The following is a 26,046-nucleotide window of genomic DNA, read 5'->3' on the forward strand; positions in this document are numbered from 1 at the left end:
TGAATATATTATTTCCAGGGATACACTAAACAGGCTGTTTTTGCCATCAAGATGATACCTTAGATAGCTCAATGCTATATCCAAATCCCAATTCTACAAAAACAGATGCATATATAAAAAGCATAGAAAACATAATTGCATGGAGTATGTCTTATGCATAGCAAAACTTACATTATTTTAATATGTTAGTAGTTCTAGTTAAGTTTTTTCCCCATTTTGGACATCCTTATCAGTTATAGAACCTGCTCTATTATTTGTAATTTTAAAAAGTTTAAAATTTAACATGACTGTAGCCCTCTGTCCCACAAAGCTTTTGATTATATCATATGAACAGAGCCCAGCAGATTCTGCACACTTAATTAGGTAACCTGATGAACAGAGGACTAGGAAGAGCTTTCTATCACAAACAGACTGGCTGGTTTCATTAAATTAAAATAAAAGGTACTGTTACAAAAGTTAAATCATAAATGGCATAAGGTTCTCAAGCATTTAATGTACACTAGAGACCAAAGGGACAGTTGCTAATATGAGTGTCAGTAACACGTAGTGTTAATAATAAAAATGCAATACAAAATACATAAAAAATGATATCTGTTTTCTCTCCATGATATTGCAAAGACAAATCGTAAACATTTTTCTAAGCTACACTTCATATGCTGCCTGATTTTAAAAAGGAATACCAAAACCTTAACTAGAATCTAGAATCCTTAATATGGGCCTTAAACGTTCACTGCATGAATTAAGGACCAGGTTTCCCAATGAAAGTTTTCAGTACAATATCAAATTCAAGCTTCTCAGAAATACTTATGGGTATTTATATCTTTTAAATGTAAAATATCTTCTAAAATGTAAAAAGATCTGGTTTTTTTTTACCTCTTGGGGTAGAACTGAGTATAGTAAAAAATCAAGCAACGTACAGGTAAGTCCTGAACTTAGATTCATCACTTAGCAACTATCTGAAGTTACAACTGATCCAAAAGGGGACTTAAGACCTGGATTCCAAATTCTGATGGAGGCTTCTCCACAGTCACATCACCAAAATTTGGGCACTTTTCAACATGGCTCCATTTACCACCATCTGCAGCACAATCATTGACCATGTTTTATGATGGTTTTGCCAAAAATGTGTCTGTAGAGAACCACTGGTTTGCTTACCGACTGCCGCAAAAAAGTTATAAAATTGTTTTACAACTGTTACGATGTACAACCATAATGGGCAGTCTCTATTATAGTCACATGTCAAGGACCACCTGTAAACTTTTTAAAAATGCTGTTTTATACTGTGTAATTCCAAACTGCCTTACCAGAACCGAAAAGTCATGCCACTAGCCCTTTGCCCCTCATCCTCTCATGCAGAATTTCTCAACCTTAAGTTTAAGATGGTTGCACTTCCACTCCCAGAATTTTCCCAGTCAACATGCCAGCTGAGGAATTCTGAGAATCAACGTCCAGACTGTTTTAATGCTGCAACTCCCACAGTCACCCTATGGGCTTCCTGGCACACAAGGGAGCCTTGGTGGGGGCTGCATTGAAGCAGGCAAGTGCTACTTGGTCTTCGGAGTCATCAAAATGGCATCCTGAACTGGTTCAAATATTGCAGGACATGACAAATGGACATTTAAGTAGGTTAAAATGAATAAAATTATTTACAAGAAAGGCAGAGCTAAAACATACTTTTCCCCCAGAATTCCAGCCGTAAATGCAAATGAAAAAAGTACCATGATATTCTGCAAGAAATACTGGCAAAACACGGTAGGTTTCTGACAGACCATTTAGGCCAGCTTCATTAGATGCATCCACTAATTGAATTACATTGTCCTAATTATGACAAAGAATATTTCCATATACTGTTGAACTCCAAGTAACGTCATTGCACTTCTACGTCTGCAGAAAGAAGGGGCAAGAAAAGCAGCCACTTGTGCTCCACACTTGAAGGTTGCTGTCCATTGCGATTTCTAACCTTCATTAAAATAATTTCCTTTTTAAGTGTTCAGGGACAGAAATAGCAGCAAGGATTGCCAGCCTTAGAAAAGTAATGTACTACTAAGCTAAGAGCCCCTGTGCAAGTGGGCATTCCTTAAGGCGGCACTCAGTTCTCCAAGCGCCACTGCTGAAGGGAAGAGCCATCGCAAATGGCCATGGTGACGTAGCCTTTGAGATTAAGTGGATCAACCACCTTCATGCACTGCCCAACAGATACCTGATACAGCCGATTGTTTTTCTGCAGAGAGAAACAAAGCAGGTGAGATAAAATGGTTCCAAACCTACTTTTGCAGCCAAGTTACTCCTTTTGGCAGGCTGATAGGGTTACTTGGGGGCTCCTGTGCCAGCTCTACCTTTAATAGCAAAATAACTGCAATACTGCACCATTGTTCTTTACACTGTGGGCAGAGTTAGCCTGCAATACTACATTCTAACCACTGCACTACCAGGGCTCTATAGATTTTACATTTTAGTCTTAATAAACTACGACTTGCTCATCAAAAAGATTATTTTCAAAACAATCCTGTCAGCATAAAAAAACTATATTCCATGCTTTTCCCTATGCCCATGTAAACCTACCCATTTGGTCTTGAAAGGCCTAGTTTTGATTAACAGTACTTTCATTCTTCAACTAGATTTTTTGTTCCTTTAAGTTTATTAGTCACCAATAAAATTGAAATACCATGTGATAATTGCCACTTCACAATTCCAGATGTAGACCATGACCACTTCTATTAGTGAATGAAGGCTAGGTCTTTTTGGCACTATTCTGCTCCTAATAGATATTAATGGGCACCAGACTAAACACCAGGAGACGGTGAGTTCTAGTCCCACCTTAGGCATAAAAGCCAGCTGGTTCATTTGGGGCCAGTCCCTTTCTCAGCCCAACTCACAAGGTACTTGTGTGTGGGAAAAATAGAAAGAGAAAAAAGTATTAGGGATGTTCACCATGAATTACTTGTAAAGTAATAAAGGTGGGATAAAAATCAAATCGTGCTGAAAGGCAAGCATTTAAGCTTTCAGAAACATCAAACTGGACAAAAAAGGTTTTGTCCATGTGGCATGTTCCTAATTGGAGGCCTTGTGAAAGATTCATGGGCAGTAAGGTTAAGCTAAGCATTCTCATAAATATCTAGTTTTCACAATAATCTGGGTAAACAGGAACTCACCCGTGCACAAAGAGAACCAATTCTCAAGCTTATATAAACTTCTAACAATCTTTAGCCAGAGCTACACTACACTGAAATTTATCCTGGCCAAATTCACTTACCCCAAGTAGCCACTGCTGAGATCCTCCTGAGCCGTGGCATTTCATAAGGCGTGGCGGATCAGATGTTCGTGTTTCAGATACATCCAAACACAGGAGGTTATTTAAGATTAATTCATGATCCTCATTATACATCCATACCTATGAAATTGCAAATATTTTAGGATCACTAGGAACCAATGAACTGAGGATGATTTAATCACGAAGTTGAGAAATCTACATACACTTCTCTTTCATGGTGACATTAAATTCACCACATTTTCATCTCATGCTTGTTTTCCATCCTAGTCTTACAGCAAGGGAATCTTATTTAAGGTGGCATGATGTTCATTACTCAAGAAAATTATACAATTAACAAAACAACTAAATCGCCTCTGCTCATAGGACCCTTTCCCACCATCCAGATGGAACAGCAAGAAAAGTTCTCATAGAAATAGCTGCATTTTGCTTGTTTGGATGATCTCAAAAGACACCACCCACCTACCATTTGTTTCCATCTTTCTGTTCTACAGGCATGTTTCCAGCTTCATTAGATTTGTTTCAAGTAATATCTGCTTAAATTCAGAACATCTTTCCCCAAGTTGATGTTTTCCAGATGGGCTGTTATAATTTTCAGAGGTATTGCTGATCCAAATAGCAGCAAGTCCTAAGAAGAACTTGACCTAAGAAGGCCCTAAAGTATCCAGAATAATTTTTCTCCACCTGCCTCTGGAAAAGCTAAGAAACCCAGATTATACCACAAATAGCTCCTAGACCAACAGGCTTCTGTTATCGGAGGACTGTGGAATTAACAGCCCAACATGCCTAGAGAAACCCAAGCTGGATAAGGCTTATCCTAGGAACTAGCACATTGACATTCAGCATCTTAATTGGTTACCTTAGTCAAAGAACATGCTCTTAGATTGCAGTTCTGCAACCAAATCTTAGGCACAGCCTTCAATTTAGGAGTAGTTTTAAAGGCAAGATAAAATCAGCTAGTCACCAGCATTTTGAGGTGAATGATGTTCAAATGCAAATTTAAGCTTGTGTGATAAATGTCTGAGTGCCTTTCGCCTACCGGACAAGGCCAAGCTCTGAGCTGTATTTGCAGAGTACAGAGACGAAGAATGACTCACTGACAGGATCTTCCTATCGAGGGAATTCAGGACTGTCCTTAACAGAAGTTAAGAGAACTTGAGAGGCTAATCCCGAAAGGATCAGGCAATGTGGCTCCCGTTTTCTGCATGGGGGCTGTGGTGACCTTCAACCTTCTCTTCAGTAAGAAAAGTCAACCTATTGGGCAGTTCTAATACAAATCTCATGGCTTTCCTTCACAAACTATTTTTTGTTGACAACTGTTTGACAATTCTGAAAGCCACATATATCAACACGTCTTGTCCTAGATGGACTTATATTTTGTTTCTCTACAGTTCTGCTATGAATGATTAAAGCAGGCAAGCCCAACCCACAGCCTACAGGCCACATGCAACCCTGGGCAGCTAGTAATGTGGCCCCACAAGATAATAAAAATATTAAAGAAAACAAAGAAGCTTGGTATTTATATACATTAACCATATTCAGCCCTGCCTGAACTTCTCGATATCCTCTCGGGGTTGGTGATTGAGTTCCCCAAACTTATGATTTGGGGGGACTTCAATCTGCCGTCCCTGGGGGGGGATCATCAGAGTTGGCTCGGGAGTTCATGGCTTCCATGACGGCCATGGACCTGATGCAAGTAATTCAGGGCCCGACTCATGGGGGGGGGGTCACACGCTTGATTTTGTTTTTCTATCTGGACGGTGGTTAGATGATCCGGGTGGGGGTTCTCCATTATGCCCCTGTCATAGACAGATCATTATCTCCTGCGGCTGGCCTTCCGTTTTGCCACTCCCCGTCGCGCTGGTGAATGATCTCTGGCGGGCTCAGGACAGGGGTTGTTCCTCTGTCCTAGTCCTATTAGACCTCTTAGCGGCTTTCGATACCATCGACCATGGTATCTTACTGCGGCGTCTCAGGGGGTTGGGAGTGGGGGGCACTGTTCTCCAGTAGTTCTCCTACCTCCTGGGACATTCGCAGTCGGTGCTGGCAGGAGGGCAGAGGTCGGCCTCGAGGCCTCTCGTTTGTAGAGTTCCTCAGGGGTCGGTCCTCTCGCCTCTCCTGTTCAACATCTATATGAAGCCACTGGGTGAGATCATTCGTGGTTTTGGGGTTGGGTATCATCAATATGCTGATGATACCCAGCTCTTCATCTCCACCCCAAACCACCAAAGTGATGCCCTCAATGTGATGTCCCGTTGCCTGGAGGCGGTTCGGGTCTGGATGGGGAGGAACAGGCTTCGGCTCAATCCCGACAAGACTGAGTGGTTGTGCGTGCCGGCATCTCGGGAAATTCAGGCTGTTCCATCTTTAACCATGGGGGGTGAGTTATTACCCCCTGTAGATAGGGCACGCAACTTGGGTGTCCTCCTGGATTCACAGCTCAGTCTGGAAGATCATATAGGAGCTGTGACCAGGGGGGCTTTTGCCCAGGTCCGCCTGGTGCGCCAGTTGCGATCCTATCTGGACCGGGATGCCCTGCGTACAGTCACCCATGCGCTTGTGACCTCTCGCATAGTCTACTGCAATGCTCTGTACATGGGGCTGCCCTTGAGGACCACTCGGAGGCTTCAACTGGTGCAGAATGTGGCCACGCGAGTTGTGATGGGGGTCTCCCAATACTCCCATGTAACACCTCTACTCCGCGAGCTGCATTGGCTTCCAGTTGCCCTCCGGGTGAGATTCAAGGTGCTGGTGATGACCTATAAAGCCCTACATGGCATGGGTCCGGATTACCTACGGCAACACCTGCTGCCGGTGTCAACTTCCCTTCGTCCTGTGCGCTCCCACAGAGAGGGCCTCCTTAGGGTGCCGCCAGTCAGAGAGTGCCGGCTGGCGGCCCCCAGGGTGAGAGCATTCTCTGTGGGCGCGCCAGCTCCTGACCTTCGCTCTTTCCCCCGTGATCTGAAAACTTACCTATTTGAACAAGCCGGCCTGGTCAAATGGGTTTGGGGTATTTTAATTACTAATTTTTAATTATTTATTGTAATGGGCTAGTTCTATTTAATCTTATTTTTAACTTTTGTATATTGTATTTTTATTGCCCCGTACACCGCCCTGAGTGTATAGAAAATAAATAAATAAATAACATATTTTATATGCAGCCCAAGACAATTCCTCTTCATTCAATGCAGCCCAAAAGATTGGACAACGGTGGATTAAAGTAACATAGCCCTCTGGTAAATTAGGAACACTACATGTCAGAGAGATCAAAATTATCAAAACAATAAGAGAGCTGGGGAAACTTGCCTGATTTTTATTACTGTAGTCACATTCTCTGACCACCACAAGTCCTCCTTTTTGACTTGGGTGGCTTTGCGCCACCAGACATTTATTAGTTTGAAGGTGATGCAACTGCATGGAAAAGAAACACAAACACACTGAGAAAAGAACATACAATGTGAACAGAGGTCAAATTCTCAACCACCCTTCCTTAGATTCCTATTATATTCTCTAAGAACAAAAGAGTGAGGAACTAACTACAAGGAAGAAGTAGGGATTTTTCAAAAATAAATTATCATCCAACATTTTCAGCTTTATTTCACTGTGATATATCACCATGAAGTATTTGTATCATTCTATCATTAATATTTGCTACCATCCTGCTGTGCCAAGAATCAACTTGGTAAAAATTATATAAGATATGCAGGGATATATCTCCTTAAAAGCCATCCGACAACATTGTGTAGCTACAACTGCATAACTTAACCATGAAAAACATTACTTCTAGAAATGGAGACAGTGTAATTTATGAGAAATATTACTACTGGGTGGCTTTAAACTAACTGGCACAATGACTACATTTTTTAAAAAAAATCAGTACTAGAAGCCAATTTCTACAGAAGGACTTTATAGTGAAAGTATAGCAGTCATAGTGCAGCACAGACAGGATTAAATTTAACACAACCACATAACAAATAATCAGTAGTATTAAGAAGGGAGATGGGATGAAATGGTTAATTATACGCAAGCTACACAATCCCGAAGGATTGTCTGGATCCAGGGATGTATAATCGTTGGCACACATCTGTTGACAAAAAAAGGGCAAACATATATGGAGACTTGATATAAACATCATTTTGTATAGGGTTAAGAACCCAAAACTGATTCTGATACAGTACAACTTGTTTACAAAAAAGTAAAACTGAAACTCCATTTTTAATACTTATCCAACTCTTGCATTCACCATTTTCTTCCATCATTTCAAATACTGAAGTTAATCAACAGGCGGATTCCTTTTCTGAGGAACAACCTTACCTGATTTCAATCAACTTATACCAGAGGGCCCCTACCTTTTGGGCACCAGGGACCAGTTCTATGGAGAAAGGTTTTTCCACAGACCGGAGAGTGTGTGGTTTTGTGTGTTGCCTGCATCCCACAGATGGGGCTTTGCTTGTTTGTACGGACCTATTGCTGGCATGCCACAGCCCAATACCGGTCCACGGATCGGGGATTGGGGACCCCTGATATACTGGTGGCACTGAAAAATGTGACTGACAATCACAACTGGCATGTATTTAAGACCGCTGCTGTGTCCCAGGGTCACATGATCCCTTTTTTGTGACCTTCTGACAAGCAAAGTCAATGAGGAAGCCAGGTTCACTTAGAAACTCAACGGCATTTATTCACTTACCTGTGGCTAGAAGGATCATAAAATGGGGCAAAACTCACTTCACAACTGTCTCAGTTAACAACAGAAATTTAGGGCTCAACTGTAGTCAAGGACTAGCTGTATATGCTTAGGGATTTCTTCCTCAACAGCATGTCTGCTTTTCCACCTCAGTGTGGCAAGAACACAAAATGATTTAGTGATGTCTTCTTAGCCTGAAGCCATTTTAAAGACTTTGCCATGAGGCCAAAAAATTGTCTTACAGTCTGTGAAACAGGAATTATTAGACATAAACGTTTGATTTTTTTATGCTGAACACGAATTAGCCATCCAATTTAGTTGATGAAGAATAGGTTCAAAACTAAGAAAAAACTATCTTCTTTCAAAGTTTCTTGCTTTCCCAAAAACATAAGGAACTCAATTAGAGATAACAATGAGCAGTCACAGGGAATTTGATTTCCTTCCCTTTTTTCCCTTGTCCAGAAAAAAAAGGCCACTTTCATTCAAATTCAGCCTAAGTAGGGAAACAGAAAAAAACCCTTTTGTGTTCCAACTCATCCATCAGTGAGAGGACTAAGGGATTCAACACTCCATGCAGGATAAGAAGATACCCTTGTTAGTTAATGGTAGCCAAAAACTAAAGTCTGGTAGCGCTAACAAATTTTTATTATAATCAAGCGCTTGGTGGTTAAAATGTTTTTCCTGTAATTTTGTCCTTCAGATGTCAAACTTGTGTGCAGGATTCTCAATTACAGGTACAGTTATAATTACTCTGTGGAGGCTGAGAACTGCAGAATTCACATGCACAAAAGATTTCAGGCTATCTGAAAAGGTCTTAACCAACACGGTGGAGTCTGTATGTAGCATGTTAGTTACTAACTGACGGGGGTACCTGTAACCTCTCGCACATACAACCTGCTTCTGTAAAACTATCCTACCTCCCCAACCACAACTGCTTCATCCCAACATAACTCCTACTTCAGCTTAACCTTTTTGTACCTCTCATGGAACAGAATCACAGTTCAAAAGAGCTTACAATAACATTTGCTAGTCTGAAAAAGAGCTACTCTTTCTTGTTTACATAATTTTTGTTTGCTTGATTTCTATTAGCTGGTATTTTAGAAAACACCCTTTAGATTCTTTTACCTGAAAGACTTGGCACATTAATAATATAGAATTCCCTACAAGATGACAGCCATTAGCTTGACTGACTTAAAATGGATACTTAATAAGCTTATGGAGGGCAGGCACAGGACTGCTATGATGGCTACATAAATACAACTATTGTATTTTGAAACTCTGCTTCTAAATATGAATGGGTAGTAGACAAGAAAACAGGAAGGGCTGTAATTTTCAGAAATCCACCAATGGGCATTTTAAAAAATAAGATGGAGGCTCCTGGACATTATAATGTACTCTGCCTAGGATTTAGATTAAAAAGTCAACTCTTTTACAGCCCAGATACTGCTAGAAATAAATCACTTTGAATGAAAGCTGAATGTGTACTTTTACTCTGGTAAGTAGGGCAGCGGTCTGGTTACATCATCTATAGATTGATCCAAAAGGAAGAAAATGTTAGGCAAGCTACTTGCCTCTTGAGACTGTGCAGCCCTTGCTGATATGCTGGCTCCTATGAAAGAAAATCAGAGGGCAAAGTGTGCTGTGAAAACCAGATTTTTTTTAAAAAAAGACCACCACTGACCATCCAGTCATGATGTAGGGCAGGGGGTCTTCAAACCTGGCCCTTTTATGGCTTGTGGACTTCAACTCCCAGAAGTCATCAGCCAGCGTGTTCTCTCTCTCTCTCTCTCTCTCTCTCTCTCTCTCTCTCTCTCTCTCTCTCTCTCTCTGTGTGTGTGTGTGTGTGTGTGTTGTATAAGCAGAAGTTATAAGGAAGATTATAAGGAAGTCCTCATTATCTCCTTGGAAGAAAGTTGAGATCTAAATCAAATAAATAGAAAAGAAAGTATCTATTAAAATAGATACATGGGCCTAATTTTAATGGAATAAGATCAGAAAACTATGTCAGCAATATCACTTGGGTGATGTCACAGGTAGTCATCAACTTACGATTGGTCGCTTAGCAACCATTCAAAGTTATGACAGACCTACAACCTGGATTCAAAGTGTGCCTGGCTGAGGAATTCTGGGAGTTGAAATCATAAAAGGGCCAAGTGTGAAGACCCCTGATGTAGGGATTCTCCCTTACAGTTTTTAGTACAAGCTATAGAAGACATTCAGAAAGATTAAATACTGTTTGCCCAAACAGAAACTAAATTACACAACAGACATCTTTATTCCAATTACTGTGGTATATTATTTATTTCAGAGCTAAATTGCTGCACTGTACTAACATCCTTCCTTTCCCTTCGAATACCACTTTGAAATGTCCACATTCCACATTTTTAAGAGCTTGGATTTAAGCAAATCTGAAGAACAGCATCTTACCCTTCCTTGTTGCAGTATTTTTGGTCTTTTCTGTCCTTTATTGAAAAAGATTGGAGGTTGTACCTTGGCATTGGGCCCAGAGATCTGCATCTCTGGATACACATTGTCTAAATACCATTTAAATGATTTGCAGTTTAATTTTTTTCTCAATTCCACACGGTCAGTAATATTTCCATAGTTCCTTGTTCGTAGCTCTGGACGTAAGGCAAAATACTGTTCCTGTTTGAAAAGGATTAAAAATCGCAAAGAGATGAATTATTACTCCTGTTATGTGAAACTAAAGTCTAAGGAAAAGCAGTCCTCGCTGAACGACGGTAATTGGGGACAGATAACTGTTGTTCAGCAAGTGGTTGTAAAGCTTGATGTCATGTGACCACGGCAACTTACGCGGCAGTTCGGATTGCGGCTCTTAAGCGAATCCTGCATGGTCTTTGGTGTTACATGCTCGCCCTTTGCAACCTCTGGTGGCTTTTCACTGACTTTGTTCGTCAGAAGTGAAGGTCGCAGAGGCTTATTGTGTGTGACTGCAGGATGCTGCAAATACTATAACGTCAAACCGATGGCTAAGCACCTGAGTCGTGATTGTGGGGCCACAAATAAGAGGATCTGTTTTAAATCTCCTCATTCAGCCCTGTTGTAACTTCAAACAGTTGCTGAATGAGTGATCATTAAATGAGGACTACTGGTTAACAATAGCATTAGTGTGTGCGTGGGGGGGGGGGGGAAATGACCGACTTCTCTGAGCTATACATTCAAATTCTTCCCCAGCTAAAAATTACAAAATTAAGCTTTATATTGTGTTTCCAACATTTATGCCTCTGTGCCCTTCCCATGTGACATGTGTTCAAAAGCACAAATATCCTGGAAATGGAAGATACAACATTGCTTATTTCCTCCAAAAGCATAACATCAACAGATTTTTCAGGAAGGTGGCTCCTTCTTTTGCCCTCTTCACAGGTGCACTGAGGTATATCCCCCCCCCCGACACACACACACACATCACCCAGTAATATATAGTTGTGGCAGCCTTGCCTTGTATTCATCCATCCACACATGTGCGAGGCGTAGAGAATTGTGTGCCATTGTGTCCTGCCCGCCTGGAGACCCATATGGACGCCTTTTGCGAAAGATGTGCCCAACTCTTGAGCAAGGGATGATGAAAAGTTTGCCTCCACACATCCAAATCTGCTCAGAAATAAAAGGACTTAGTAAAATATTTTTATTGAAGACAGGTGCTATTAGACACAAGACCTAGTATCTAAAAAGGTTTGCTTATTTGCATAACTGTACACCTGGATCTTATTAATAGCTGAATGATCTCATTCAGGATGACAACTGTCTTAAAAGCTTAATGTTCAGCCACATACTCCTCCCCCAATAATACAGAATGAAAGCAAGGAGTTTTTGAGTGCTGTTATACAGATAGTCCTCGACTTACAACACTTGTAGCATCCCCATTCAGATGCTTGGCAACTGGTTTATGTTTATAACCGTTGCTGTGCCCTGGGGTTACGTGACCATGATTTTTTGCAACCTTCTGACAAACGAAGTCAATGGGAAAGCCAAATTCACTTACCAACCGGGTTACTAACTTATCAAATGCAGTGATTCACTTGAGGCAAAAAAGGTCGTAAAACGGGGCAAAAGTCGCTTAACAAACGCCTCACTTAACAACAGAAATCTTGGGCCCAATTGTGGTCATAAGTCAAGAACTACCTGTATTGTTAAAGCCCTCTATGGCAGGGGTAGGCAACCTTAGCTCTTTTATGACTTGTGGACTTCAACTCCCAGAATTCCTGAGCCAGCATGGCTCAGCTTGGAAACTCTCCCTTTCCCCTCAGCGTGGCTGGCTCAGGAATTCTGGGAGTTGAAGTCCACAAGTCATAAAAGAGCCAAGGTTGCCTACCCCTGCTCTATGGCATTGGGTCCAAGGTATCTGAGGAGCTGTCTTTCCCCAATAGGGTTAGCCTGCCCCACTTGTGCTGGCAGAAGGGCCCTACTGTGGACCCCATCAGCCAAGGAACAGGGGGCAAGATCTGCCCCCACTCCACCCCTTTTAGCCTTCAGGAAAAGCCTTAAAACCTGGTTATGCCAGCTGGCAGGGCGCCTTGCAAGAGAAGCTATTGGCTGGAGGTGGTTTGTGCACTAAGAGAGACAAAGCACCATCCCTGCTCTCCGTCATTCCCATGGTTTTCAGTTTCTTTTAAACTTTTGTAATTTTAAACTCTTTTTATATTTATAATTGTTTTTATATCTGTATGTTTTATTATGTTGTACGCTGTTCAAAGACACCTCAAACCATCAGTTGGGTGGCATATAAATTTAATGCATAAATCCCACAATAAATTACCAAGAGGACATGTGGATCTCTTTTTAAAGTAGCGTGCTCTCCAACATTTGCTTGTTTCCCACAAATTGATTTTATTTAAGAATAGGGTTTTTATATTTTACATTTTTCTGCTCAATTTCACTGGGTAACATAATCCCCAATATATCTGAGAACACTGTAAACAATCAAAGTTTTCTGAATTCATCATCCAATTGTTTTCACTCCACAAATATGTCAAATATCTAAATTCAAGCCCTGTCTTTTTGCAACAAAAACTCCACAAACCATATGTCTCCCAGTTCTTTATAACCGTTATATATAACGGTTTTAAATATAAGATAAATTTATATCTTATCTTATACAGTATGTAGTATATATAAAACAGATGGTAGCTAGCTAGATAACTAAACAGCAAGATAGCAAGAGAGAGGGGGGGTTATCTCTTATAACAGTTCTTCCTGCTTTGAGCTAAATAATTTCAATTACTCTCACAATAATTTCATGAATGCTAGATAAATATTTTGCTATGTTGCAATGGATGCTTTATCTAATCTCAGAGAAATGACTACTCTAGAATTACCGTTTACCTTTTTGGAGGGTATTTTTTGGGAAGCTCATTTCATCTTGTCAGAATCCTTTCTATTTAAAATAAGCAAAATTCACATTACTCTTGTCTTCAAAGCTGCAGAAGGTGACCACCCAACAATAATGTGTGAACACCTCCTGATTCTGAAGTGGCCTGCATGAACCTTCCAAGAACGAAAAAGAATGCCCACTAGTAAATCCCAAAAGAAACATACCCGAAATGATATTTCCAGATTTTCCCCTCCCCAGATGTCCATGCCACTGTCATACTGTCCAAGCGCATTGAAATATTCTCTGTCCATTGCGAACAAGCCTCCTGCCATTGTGGGAGACCTAAGATAAAAATGAAATCTTTACCAAAGTCAAGCCCTGACGGAAGGGGAATTAAGGAAGGGGAAAGACAGATCTACAAGAATTGGAAGGGAAGAGATTTAAATCTAAGCAAGCAGGAAAAGCAGCATTTTCCCATACTTTCCCTATACTCCAAATTGGACCTGGGCATTTAATGGCCCCTGGACATCCAGCCCTTTGGCTGTGCCTGTCCAGCCCATTTGAGATCAATAGGGAATCAAAAATGAAATGTAAACAAGCATGCTGCAGGAGAAGAAACCAAGTCCGGTCTGGCTCTGGGCAGTCACTGTGTGCTCCTTCAGATGGCCAACGGTCATGAGAAGGCAATTTCTGCATCTGCACAGCACTTGCCCCTTGCCTGGAGCAGCCTGAGGAGATAGCAGTGGTCATTGTATGAAGGGCTCAGGGCTTGGCCATCCAGTGGGGCTTTTGTCAAACACGGCTCTGCAGGTGAATGGGCGGAGTGCAGCTAGGAGCTACTGATTCGGCCCTCTAAGACGGTCCCAGTTCCTCATGTGGGAAAATCCTACTTCTAGGGTGGCAACAGAGAACAAGGTCTTGTTGCCCTATAAACCTAACAGATGAAATGAAAGAAGCAGTTGATTGTAATCAAATCAAGAGAGAACAAATGTTATAGTAACTATTCTTTACTGAACAAGACTGTTATTAACACTTTAAGGAATTATTCCAGAGCTCTGGCTTCAACTCTTTAGATAAACTGAAACAGTTTCCCTAGGAATGTACTATAAGTGGATATAAATGGATATATATTTATGAATAAATATTGAATGTACTGGCTTTTGTCTTCCCTCCAGCCTTCATTTTAAAATTCCATATAAAGCTAAATGTCCCTGGTTTGGCATGTCGTGGTTATTGTATTTTTAATCAAACCCCTTTGGTTGAAGGAAGCCCTAAAACCCCTTTTCAGGTTTTAAGTGAAGCCGTTCACCCCTTTAGAGGGTGGGATTTGAAACCGGGATGTCTCACTTGATGGGAGCAGTGGCTTGTTCGGGTCCTTCCATCTCCGACAAAGGAACGAGATCCCATTTAAAGTGAAGGCCCCAGTTGAATCCTCCGCGGACAACAGGAGAAGAGCTGTATGTCAGTGTGTCTGCACTGATGATATCAATCACAGGACAAACAACTGTCCTGCGAGATTCCTGGATGGGTGTCAGCAAGGGCTGCAACCACATCTCATTCACTTCACAATGGCTGTCCAGAAACACAAGCACTTTTCCTGAGAAAGTAAAAGCAGAAGAGACATATGAGATACAGAATAACAAAGTTGGGAGGGACTTTGGAGGTCTTCTAGTCCGACCCTATCCCCCCAAGCAGGAGACCCTATGCCAGGGGTAGGCAACCTTGGCTCTTTTATGACTTGTGGACTTCAACTCCCAGAATTCCTGAGCCAGCCATACTGAGGGGAAAGGGAGAGGTTTCCAAGCTGAGCCATGCTGGCTCAGGAATTCTGGGAGTTGAAGTCCACCAGTCATAAAAGAGCCAAGGTTGCCTACCCCTGCCCTATGCCACTCCAGACAAGTGGCTGTCCAGTCTCTTCTTTAAAAATTCCAGTGTTGGAGCACCTGCTAATTCTGGAGGCAAGTCATTCCGCTGATTAATTGTTCTGATAGGAACTTCCCCCTTAGTTCTATAGGCTAGTTCTCTCCTTAATGAGTTTGCATCCTTGCTTCTTGTTCGACAAGAGACAAGAAGACAAGAGACTAACCCGAAGCTCTCCTGAGAATACCATTATCTCAAGAATCTTCATTTACATTATGACATTTATAACTTGCACCTTTCAGCGTAAGAGAAATTGGGAATTAACACTGAGAATAACTGATAGGAAAAGAAACAGCGGGAGAGGGGGGAAAAACCCTCAAAATTAATGGGAAGTTTAACTGGAAGACACAGAGTGAACTTGTTTTGCTTTTCAAGTTAGGTATAAAAGCATACCCAAGAGATATTGTGGGCATGGTTCCAGAATACTGCAATAAAGCAAATTTGGGGTTTCCCAGTACTTATAAAAGTTATATTTATATTATACTATAGTCTACTGTGTGCAATTTCATTATGTCTAAAATAAGGTACATAGCTTAATTAAAAAAATACTTTATTGCTAAAAACTAAATTTGAGCTTCAGTAGTTATAATCTTTTTGCTGGTGGAGGGTCTTATAAAAATGCATTATCAGTGAGTCCAATAAAAAAGTGCAATAAAACAAGATATGCCTGTATTTCTATATATTTTACTTTTTTGTGGAAATTATTAGGTCCAAACTGAACATCACTGCTGTGATTTCAACATATTTAAATGACGGCCACAGCGTCCCAGGATCACTGTTGTGATTCAGGGTCAGCCTGTGGGTTCGGCAGTTGGGTTGGACGACTCAGAGGAGGAGGGGGGTGTTGAAGAGCTTGCTGATGATGGCTTTGAGGCTCCGCAGAGCCCTCAGCCAGGCCCCTCCCTCCTGGTCATGACAGAGACCCAGCTGTGTGAGCCTGACAGCGTGGATGAAGATGACCCACAGCTGGCCCTGTTCAAGGACGCCCGACGCAGGAGGCAGTCAATCAGGAGTAAACAGAGGAAGGCAATGGGGCACCTCGGAAGGAGGCAGAGAGAAGCCACGCCCTGAACTGTATAAAAGGGGAATGCATGGGAGGGCTGGTTTGCTGAAGGCAACCGCTTGAATAGTTCCTGTTTCATAGCTCCTGTTTCATGGTTGGTGTCTTGTTTTGCTCTGTTTTATGTTAATAAATTTGGCAGGCTTTATTCCAGCCTCTTGCCGTTTGTAAAGGGGTTGTCCCTGCTTTTGCTGCAGGGCCGGTAGCAGGCTGGTACAGAACAATCACGTGATCCCCTTCTGTGACCTTCTGACAAGCAAAGTCAATGGGGAAACCAGATTCACTTAAGAACAATGCTGCTGACTTAACCACTGCAAAAATCTCTTATGCGTTTCAATTAGCCACGGAAATTTTGGGCTCAATTGTGGTTGTAAATCAAGGACTATCTGTACGATATTTCTACAGGTTTCTGTAAACATCCATCAGTCAATTTACTGCAGTGATAAACCTCACTATTCCCAATAATTCAATTTAGGAGGGGCTGAAATACACACCACGAGGATGTAACATTACTACTTAAAGCCACAAGGTTGGTGCATTGTCTGCATTAGTGCTGGATGTTACCTGTCGCATGGGAAGCTCCAACCATTCTCCCTCGAATTAGCCCTTCGCGATTTTCGTTTCTTACTAGTTTCACCTTATTTGGAAGATTTTTTGTTAAATATATGTCCAAGTCTTCTTTTAAATCAGCTACAACAGGAGAAGGAAAGATTTAAAAAAATGTTTTACAGTCGTCCTAAACCTTTCCAGCTACTTCTCACATTTCTTCTATTTTAAAAGTCTGGCAAAACAAACTTCAAACGAAACCCAACAGCTGTGACAATTGTTAAGTGTTCTTCCTTGTGGAAGGAAATGAGATAGCCGACTAATCCTAGTGACATGTCTCTTCTCTAATAAAGACTGGAATTTAGAAAGGTATGTCGGTATCCGGGGCATAATTAGAAATGCAAGGGAACAGAGAATCAATCAGACTACCATTTAATGGACAGAATTCCATTTCTGGAAGCAGCTTCTGTCACCCATGCTGTGTATCCTTAACGCCTTCTCTGCAAAAGAATTGCCTAGTATAGGGTGGTGTGCAAAACATTTGAGACATTTTGTACTTGAAAAGCTGTGTTGAGTTTGAAACGCTCTGTTCATAATGGAGCAGCTGCCCTGAATGTTCCACAAGTGTTTTGAACTTAAAATGCCTCTCTTGTGTGTTCAATACACCTGTTTCAAAGAGATCTACTGGGCTCAAAATACTTCCATAATAGCTGGAACCCTGCCAACATATTTCCAATAATGCTGGGACAACCTGTTTCAAATACCAAATCACTGCTCAAAATTCGAAATACTTAATAGTATTGTTCTCATGGTACACATTGTTCTCATGGTACGTATTCCAGAGAGCTGAGATGGAGGCAATAAAACCTACAGCAGAATCATATTTTGATCCAATTCGTCCCTAGAGCTGAATTTTTATTTATTTATTTTATTTTAATTCCATTTATATCCCGCCCTTCTCCGAAGACTCAGGGCGGCTTACAAGCTTAGCAGAATTGGCAATCTTTTTGTGCACAGAAGTCATGCCATACACCAAGAACGGTGAAGCCATCATCAAAATGACTACCTAAGGAGGTGGATAGCCCTCTGTTTTGTGGTTTGGGAAAATATATTTCTTTTGGGGACCACACTCTGATGATGTGGGCCACAGGCCGAAAACCCCTACCCCAGAGTAACACAAAAAATCTAAGAATCTCTTACCTAATTCACTTCTATCGTCCACCAAAATAATTTCATGGAGAAGATGTGATGGTGTACGATCCAAAACACTATGAACGGTCCGAAGCAAGGCAGAGAAAGCTTCATTATAGAAGCAAATTATAATACTAGCAGAGGGCAGATCGTGAGGATATATTTTTTGTTTACACCTGGAGAAGGAAAAAGGCCTGTATTATCTTATTATTTTCACTTCACTTTCCCTATCCGCCATAAAAGTCATTTGGCTCTCGGAACAAAAGGTTTAATTTTGGATGAACCTATGACAGAGCTTACCTTCTGTCCCTCGTATCTGGCACGTCTCTATGATATCCCAATCGGTTGCTGATGAGCACATTGAAAGCATGTTTCTGATAGCCCAAATCTCTCACTTCCTGGTCCTGTTCATTGAAAATCATACCTGAAACAGAGGAGGCACTGATCCTGTTAATATGCTGCCAATAATCATTTTCTAAAATATCCCCTTAATCTTATAAAATTCCACTAAGGATGTTTCCCAAAACAAGCTACTCTTCCTCCAATGGTTTCGGTAATCTGTCTTGAATCTCAAGAAAATCGGCAGGTAAAATATGTAAATATATTCATCATAAATTCCTGGCACGAGCAATCACGCTATAATATCTGTAACAACATTATGATATTGCAGCTGTATTTTTCACTCTTTGCATTAAAAGCCATAATGTGTCTGTCTTTAATTTGGTCTGGCTTAATGCGAAGTGTGAACCCTACCACTGCGGCTTATATATCATTGGACTGATGGGCTGATTGCCCACCTTCCTTATTTTTTGCAAATGACTCGTGGCTGAAAACATATCCGACACACCTTCCTCCTCCTATTGTCCTCACAACAACAACCCTATGAGGTGAGTTAGCTGAGAAAGAGGGACTGGCCCAAGGGCACCCAACTGGCTTTCATGGCTATGGCAAAACCTGAACTCACCGTCACTTGCTTCCTAGCCTGGTGCCTTAATTACTAGATCAAACTGGCTCTTGTGCCAGTGTGTTAAAATGGCTGCTAACTCACCAAATTAGCTTTAAACCAAATTCTTCCTCTTGCAATATCTGAATCCATAGGGACCATTTGGCAGTCAACATCTCTCCAATGGCCTCCGGCCTGCTCTGTCAGGCTTTCAGACTATTCAAACATCTCTGCCCGGCCTTTCCCCATATGGAAATAACAGGTAGCTAATTTAGTGTTCTAGCCCTCCAACGTACCCATTTCAGGGGAAAACTCTGTATCGCGCTTGAGGAGATCCTGAGCAGCGTTGCCCAAGGGGTTCCTGATCTTGCCATATCTGGCCTTAGATTCCTGCATCTGTCCTGGTCCGTTCACAAGCTGGGGATGGAATCCTCTGGGGAGGGGCTTCTGGGGTTCAAGCCCCTTGATGGGCACATTTTTAAAAGACTGGGTCTCTTCGCTGAAATTAAAATAAACAAACAGCAGAACTGTCCAGGTTATGGACGTAAAGAGACAGCCATAGCAAAAATAGCGAAGTGTGACACTTCCCATTGTAATCCTAGCATTGTTGTTGGCACATTTTCAATCCCCTAAAAGAAAATCAAAAGGAACAAAAAGTAAGTACAGAGATTCTCTACTATTGTATATTAACAGTTGGCCTTTCTGAGACAGTTCCAGATTAATTTTATATTATAATTACCTCAAAGTGAGGCTGCATTTTCTTTTTACATAAAGGTAAGGAAAAAACCCAGCAACAAACATTATAAATTATATAATATCTTTAAAATCCATAACACTAACATGGCATTAAGGGAGGCATTTAATATGATTTAGAGTTAAGAAGAATTCTATAAAGATTACACTTTCAATTTATCAAGTATGTAAATATCTACCTTTGGTCTCACAGACTCAGGATGTAAATTAAAAGATTAGGAATTCTCATACTTTATCAAAAGCTCTCATCTAATTCCCCCCCCCCAATTTTTCAACTCCAAGACTGTGCCGGACTATAACTTGCTGTATTTTTGAATAATTGATTACTTGGAAGTTTAATTTGTAGTATATTAAAAACCAATATAACTAGAAGGTTAAAGATTTACTGCTTGAAGTATTTGTCACTTAGGTCAAGTAACAACTAATTTTTAACAGAAAAGATATTTTTAGCAAAAGTTTAAAACCAGCAACATTAGTTCAGCAACATTAGTTTTATCTCAATTCACCTATCTTTTCCTTTATAAAAACCTGAGACAGACATAGTATGTATTATGAGATTCTAATACAGGAATACGTCCTCAAAATACAGTAGGAGAATACTGTAGGTGGGGGAAAAGGGTCTCAAAAATCAGATTAAACTTGGGTGAAATCTATATAATCTACAGAGTGGTTAAAACTGCAAGCAAGATTTTTCTAAACTCTTGACATAATTTGTATTCAATGTCCTCTTTCTTACTGGTTTATAGCTCTCTCACTAACATTAGCAATTATATACATGTGAGTTATTCTTTTGAAATTCACAGTACTTTTTCTCTCAAACTCAAAGCACACAATCAGTATTCATTTTAGATTAAAAGTTTTTATAACTAGTCCTGCATCAAACACAACAGACCCACGGGGGAAATATTTAAATACACAGAAATAGTCTCTTTGAATCAGTCATATGATCCAGTTCTTCCTTTGCCTATATAAAATCCTTGAATACTTCAAAGATTATTATGTATTTTCCTAATCTTAAATATCTGTGATTCATCTAAGATGAACTCAATGATCTTGTAACATAGGACAGGGAGAAGAGAACCTATGAAGCATTCCTCTACAGCAGGGGTGTCAAACTCAATTTCATTGAGGGCCGCATCAGCATTGCAGTTGCCCTCAGGGGGCCGGGTGGGTGTGGCCTGGGTGGGCGTGGCCTACTGGGTGGGCGTGGCTAGAGTGCGTATGGCCTACTGGGTGGGCATGGCCAGCTCTACATCGTTCGCATCAAGGGTGCCTATGGGGGGTCTGGGCAGGAGTGGGACAGATCTGGGGGTCTCTGGCAGGAGGAGGGTCTCTGGGCCAGGGCCAAGGCAGTGGGGGCTGGTCCCTCACTGTTTCCAGGATGGCTTTGCGGGCCGCATGAAACCACTTCGCGGGCCGGATCTGGCCCCCGGGCCTTGTGTTTGACATGTCTACTCTACAGGGACCTGGAACATTCTAGAAATTACTGGAAAAAATACTTCTGAACTGGTATAACTCTTCACTCCTATTGACTGAAGCACCAATCTTTTATTCAGCCTTCCATGTTAAAAAATGTAGCTCTTTTAAGGTTTCAAAAATTAATGCAACTCCCAAATCAATGTCAATGAGGAAATCATAATCAGTCACATGATGTTGTGCCTAATAACTATGGATGTGTCACTTAATTACAATGTAGTAATCTGGTGCTGACACAAGACCGTTCACATGTTGTTTAGTGCAGGTAGTCTTCACGCACCATGGTTGGCTCTGTTGCTAAGCTTTTTCAGGTGGTCTTCAACTTTTATAAGCACAATAGAGATCAGAATTTCCACTGCTAAGCAAGGCAGTTCTTAAGTCAGTCACATCCAATTTTACAATGCAGTCAAGCACCACCTGTTTATGTTCTGGAGTATTTCTTCCAAATCAATTTTAAAATGTACACAACTATATTTGTGGTGGCCCACTGTTCTAAAACTTTAACAGACAATCTCTGTGTGAGAAGGCATAAAGTTTAATATTGTTTGAAACGAGCTAGAAAAATCATTTACAGCAGAGTAATAATCAACTAATGGATGGTGCAATTTCTCAAAATTGTAAGAATCCCCATTTAATCTGATCCATAAAAAAGGCTTATATTATTCCTTCATGCAGAAGAAATCTTGATTATCTGCATGTTTGGCAAAATCCTTAGTTACAAAGGGAGTACCTGGACCATTTGACTTATTAATAACTCTGAGCTTGAGCAAATCCAAATTCCCAAGGTGGTCACATATTTTCAAAATGCTACGTAGCTAGATTTCTTCTCTCACATATCTTAATCTTACCCCTTTTTTATAAACAAGATGCCTCATTGTTTTCATTCCTAAAATCTATTTAGGAATCACAAATCATTCTTTATTTTTTGATTGGTTGGTATGTAGGTATGTAGGTATGTAGATAGATAGATAGATAGATAGATAGATAGATAGATAGATAGATAGATAGATAGATAGATAGATCTGGGCCCAGCTGCATTTGGTGGCTCTTCCATCGGCTCCAGCCTCCCTGGAGGAACAAATCAGTCATCATACCTCAATATCATGTTGCCATGTTTAGGGACTGTTACAAAAATGAGGGAGTCAAACTATTTTACGAAGCACAAGAAGGCGGGACAAAAAACAATGGATGGAAACTAATCAAGGAGAGAAACAACCTAGAACTAAGGAGAAATTTCCTGACAGAGAGAACAATCAACCAGTGGAACGGCTTGCCTTCAGAGGTTGTGGGTGCTCCATCACTGGAGGCTTTCAAGAAGAGACTGGACAGCCACTTGTCTGAAATGGTATAAATTCTGCTCGAGCAGGGAGTTGGACTAGATGACCTCCAAGGTCCCTTCCAACTCTGTTATTCTATGTTATTCTAATGTCAGGCCACAAAAGGAGATGAAGGTGATCTAATGCAGTCCACAGCTTTGTCATTTTCTAAGTGAACTCCACACAGGAAAAAAGGTCAATGCTCAGACAGAATGTGGAAATTACTAAAGCGCAGAAACCACAGGAGGCAGCAAAGCTTTCTGCCCCTAGGAAAAAAAATCCTGTGGGATATTTAACTCCTGCCGTCCTCTAATCTTTGAAGTGACAATCAGCATAAATAAACTCACATAGTTTGGGCATTTGATATATAGTTTGCCAATTTTGCTTGGCATTTTTGAAGGAAACAGCACCAGGGGAAGACAACAGATTGGATGGATGGATGGATGGAATGAATCAGGGAGCTCACTAGTAAACCTTTAGTAAAACTTCAGATTTTGTTCTGAAGTTGGGTCCCAATATCAGATATCTTCCTATACAATCACCAGAAGTCAACCCAACTCAGCAGCATTTTAAACAGCTGACCTTATAGCACCTTAAACTCTTACTTTACCTGCCAACATTTCTCAGTACGACTTTTTAATCAAAACCTCAAATAAATAGCTAAGCTGCTCCTATTCTACTCAAACCATATTCATACATATATTAACTAGACCCTGCTGGGTCATTGTTTCAGAGGAATGTCCTTACCTAAACAAAAACACAGAATAACCACTGACGGGGGGGGGGGGGGGGGGAAACAGGAGTAACTTTGAGCTTCTCCATTGACTTTCCTTATGGGAACTTAGCAGAGCGCGTTGGAAGTAGCAGCACTCAAGTGGCCATAACTTAATCAAATTTTAATCCCACTGGAATAATGGATAATGATAATAATGGATTCCAAAGTTCGGATGAATTCTGTAAGTTGTTAGCCCATTTCAGATATATTGATTCACCCAATTGAAGATTACAAACAGGACTGTTTTAGTGTATATGGATTATGACTTGTATTTAACACGCATTTCCTTTGTGGAAGCTAAAAAATTGCATATTATTTTTATTTGTAATCTCCACAATAGAAATAATTTGAATTGATTTGCTATTCCTCAAAGATCATTTAAGCATTAATTCTTGTGTACTTCATGGAAGACTGCAAAGAAATTACTGTATGATAAAACCACCAAGAGTAGTTTATTGATAATATTAACACATTCTTTAGTGTATGTATGTACCTAAGAACATGGATCTCGCGTTTATATTCCCTTGAAGACATGTGAATCTACCAGCTTGTATTTTTCTATTATGCTGTTGACTTGACTTATTTTCCTGGAACTAGACCGATATCATTCACTCAAGGAAAAAAATATGTCAAATATTTGCAAACCAACCATTTCATCATGGAAACATCTCAGCTCATTTTCTGAGATTAAAAACTGGTCAGGTAATTTTTTAACTGCTAATTTAAAGCTGGTTCTGACAAGACTTCTACAAGTTATTTAATCCCACAGTTTTAAACTTATCAGATTCATGCAACTTCGACCAATTTTACAAACTTGAAATTTTCATGGCTGTTTGAGGAAAATATCAGTTCACTATGAATCAAATGGAAAAAAAATATATCACTATCTAAAATCAGGTAATAGCTTCAAAGCAAATTCAGTCCCTGACTGGTTGTATTCATTTTATAGTATAACCATCATGTTCCACAACAGGTTACTCATTCAATCCCCATTTAAGTATCTCCAGCAAAAAGAACAGCATTGCTTAAAGAGGGCTGTTCTGCTCTTACCCACAGCAACGTCTGTCTAATATTCAGCGGTCAATCTTTCTTTTAATTTCAGCTACCGGTAGTTCACCTTTCTTCGGTTTCAATAGAGAACACATTCACTTAAGCACTCTGCATGCAGCAGCCTTTTAGATCTTTGTAGACATCTCTTCCCTCAGCCTTTTCTTCTGCAACAGAAACATACTCAGATCCTTGAACCATTCCTCAAACAATCTGCCTTCCAGCCTCAACACTCTGGGTGCTCTGAAACAGTTCCTTTCAAAGTACAATGCCCGAACAATATGCCCTGAGCTGAAACCAACGCAGAGCATAGTGAAACAATTACCTCTGCTGATCTGGATGCAATTCTTCTGCCAATGCCTTGTAACACTGCACTGGCTTTTTGAGTCACTGCATCACTCTTTCATAACATTTCACCCTATGATCCACTAAAGACTCTTAAATCCTCTTCACAAGTCCTGCCTCCAAAACAAATTTAGTCAGCTAATCGTTTGCAAGGCTAACCATTTCAGGTATTTTCGTTTAAACAGGACCAAGGCATCCTTCTTTCCGGTTTAAACAGAAATGCAGCTCTGTATTATCAAAGCACAAATAGAAACAGGACCTTGACTGCCTCCAAAAGCCTGCAATTTGTCCCGCTCTTTCAGAAGCATTAAGAGTAGACCCAGCTCTCTGGAAAAGGCTCTGATGCTGGGAAAGGTGGCAACCCAACAGAAAGGAATGGCCATGAGGAATGTAAATGGACTCAGTTGCAGCAGCGATGGATGCATCAGCAGAAGAACTGCAAGACCTGGTTAGGGACGAATCTTTCCGTTGAAAACCTAGGTTGCTCAAAGTCAACCCCGATTTGATGGCACACACACTTAAATCAATCAACGCGGACGGTATGCGGCAAGATGATGAAAAGACACAGGATAGGAAGTCCTGATAGTCTCTCGAAGTAGACTCCGAGTCTAAGACACAAACATGCACGCATGCATTGCACGCACGCACACACAAACACACATCGCAAACCAACCAGCCTTTTACAGTGCAGTTGTCTTTTTGCTAAAGTTTCCCAAGAGCCCTCCCCCTCCCCTCCTCCGACACGGCCCACCCGTTTTTCCCTCTTTGGCCTGACCAGACCAGAACGGTCCGCTGATCCGGGAGCCCAGCAGCCATCCGCCTCCGAGACCCCCGGGCCGTCTGCCGTGCGGGGAGGAAGGCCAGGCAGATCAGCTGCTCACCTGGGGCAAGGACGGGGAGGGGGGCTCGGCGCCTTCCCTCCCTCTCTCCCCGCTTCCCTCCGGAGGAGGAGGAGGAGGAGGCGGAGGAGCAGAGGCGGCGTGGCAAGGGAGAGGGGAAGCCGGGCGGGCGGGCGGAGAGGCCGCCTCCCCTTCGCCGCCAGCAACAGCAGCCCCTCCGAGCCTCGCCCGGCCCTGCCGCTGGGCCAAGTAACCTGCGGAGGTTGTTTCGTCCTCCCGCCAATAAGGGGCGCTGCGGAGATATTTTTTTTTCCACCTCCCCCCCCCTCCCTAGGCCCGAGTTGGTTCCGCAGCGAGCCGCCGTCTGCGGAGAGAACGCCGCGCCTCCTCTTTCTCCGCCTCTGCCTCGCACTCACCCGTGTGGCCACGACGGTGCGGAAGGCGGCGGCGCGCCTCGAGAAGCATCCTGAGCGCCTCTCACGGCACTCGCTGCTACGGAGGGGGGAGCGCGAGCCAAAACAGACGGCGAGCCAGGAGGCGTGGCTTGT

The 26,046-nt window shown here is 41.6% G+C and overlaps 1 protein-coding gene across 3 annotated transcripts; it reads right to left on the bottom strand.

Moving 5' to 3' along the window:
- Positions 1-168: 168 nt before the first annotated feature.
- On the bottom strand, positions 169-26,046 carry GALNT11 (polypeptide N-acetylgalactosaminyltransferase 11). 3 transcript variants are annotated; one of them, XR_014028584.1, is made up of 12 exons: positions 25,541-25,769; positions 19,244-19,576; positions 18,305-18,428; positions 18,014-18,180; positions 16,832-16,957; positions 14,635-14,884; positions 13,512-13,629; positions 11,415-11,567; positions 10,383-10,601; positions 6,575-6,705; positions 3,254-3,391; positions 169-2,221 (listed from the first exon to the last, which is right to left on the bottom strand). XR_014028584.1 is itself a non-coding variant. In XM_081344874.1 (12 exons), the coding sequence occupies exons 2-12, from the start codon at positions 19,536-19,538 to the stop codon at positions 2,090-2,092; spliced, it is 1,827 nt and encodes a 608-aa protein (XP_081201000.1). In that variant the 5' UTR covers positions 19,539-19,576; positions 25,915-26,046; the 3' UTR covers positions 169-2,089. The 3 variants fall into 3 exon arrangements, 2 of the variants coding, with proteins under 2 accessions (XP_081201000.1, XP_081200999.1); XM_081344874.1 differs by lacking the exon at positions 25,541-25,769 and adding an exon at positions 25,915-26,046 and having other exon boundaries at positions 6,575-6,679; XM_081344873.1 differs by having other exon boundaries at positions 6,575-6,679.

Source organism: Vipera berus (genome assembly GCF_964194415.1).
Source record: "Vipera berus genome assembly, chromosome: Z".
In the NCBI taxonomy this organism is placed as follows: Eukaryota; Metazoa; Chordata; class Lepidosauria; order Squamata; family Viperidae; genus Vipera; species Vipera berus.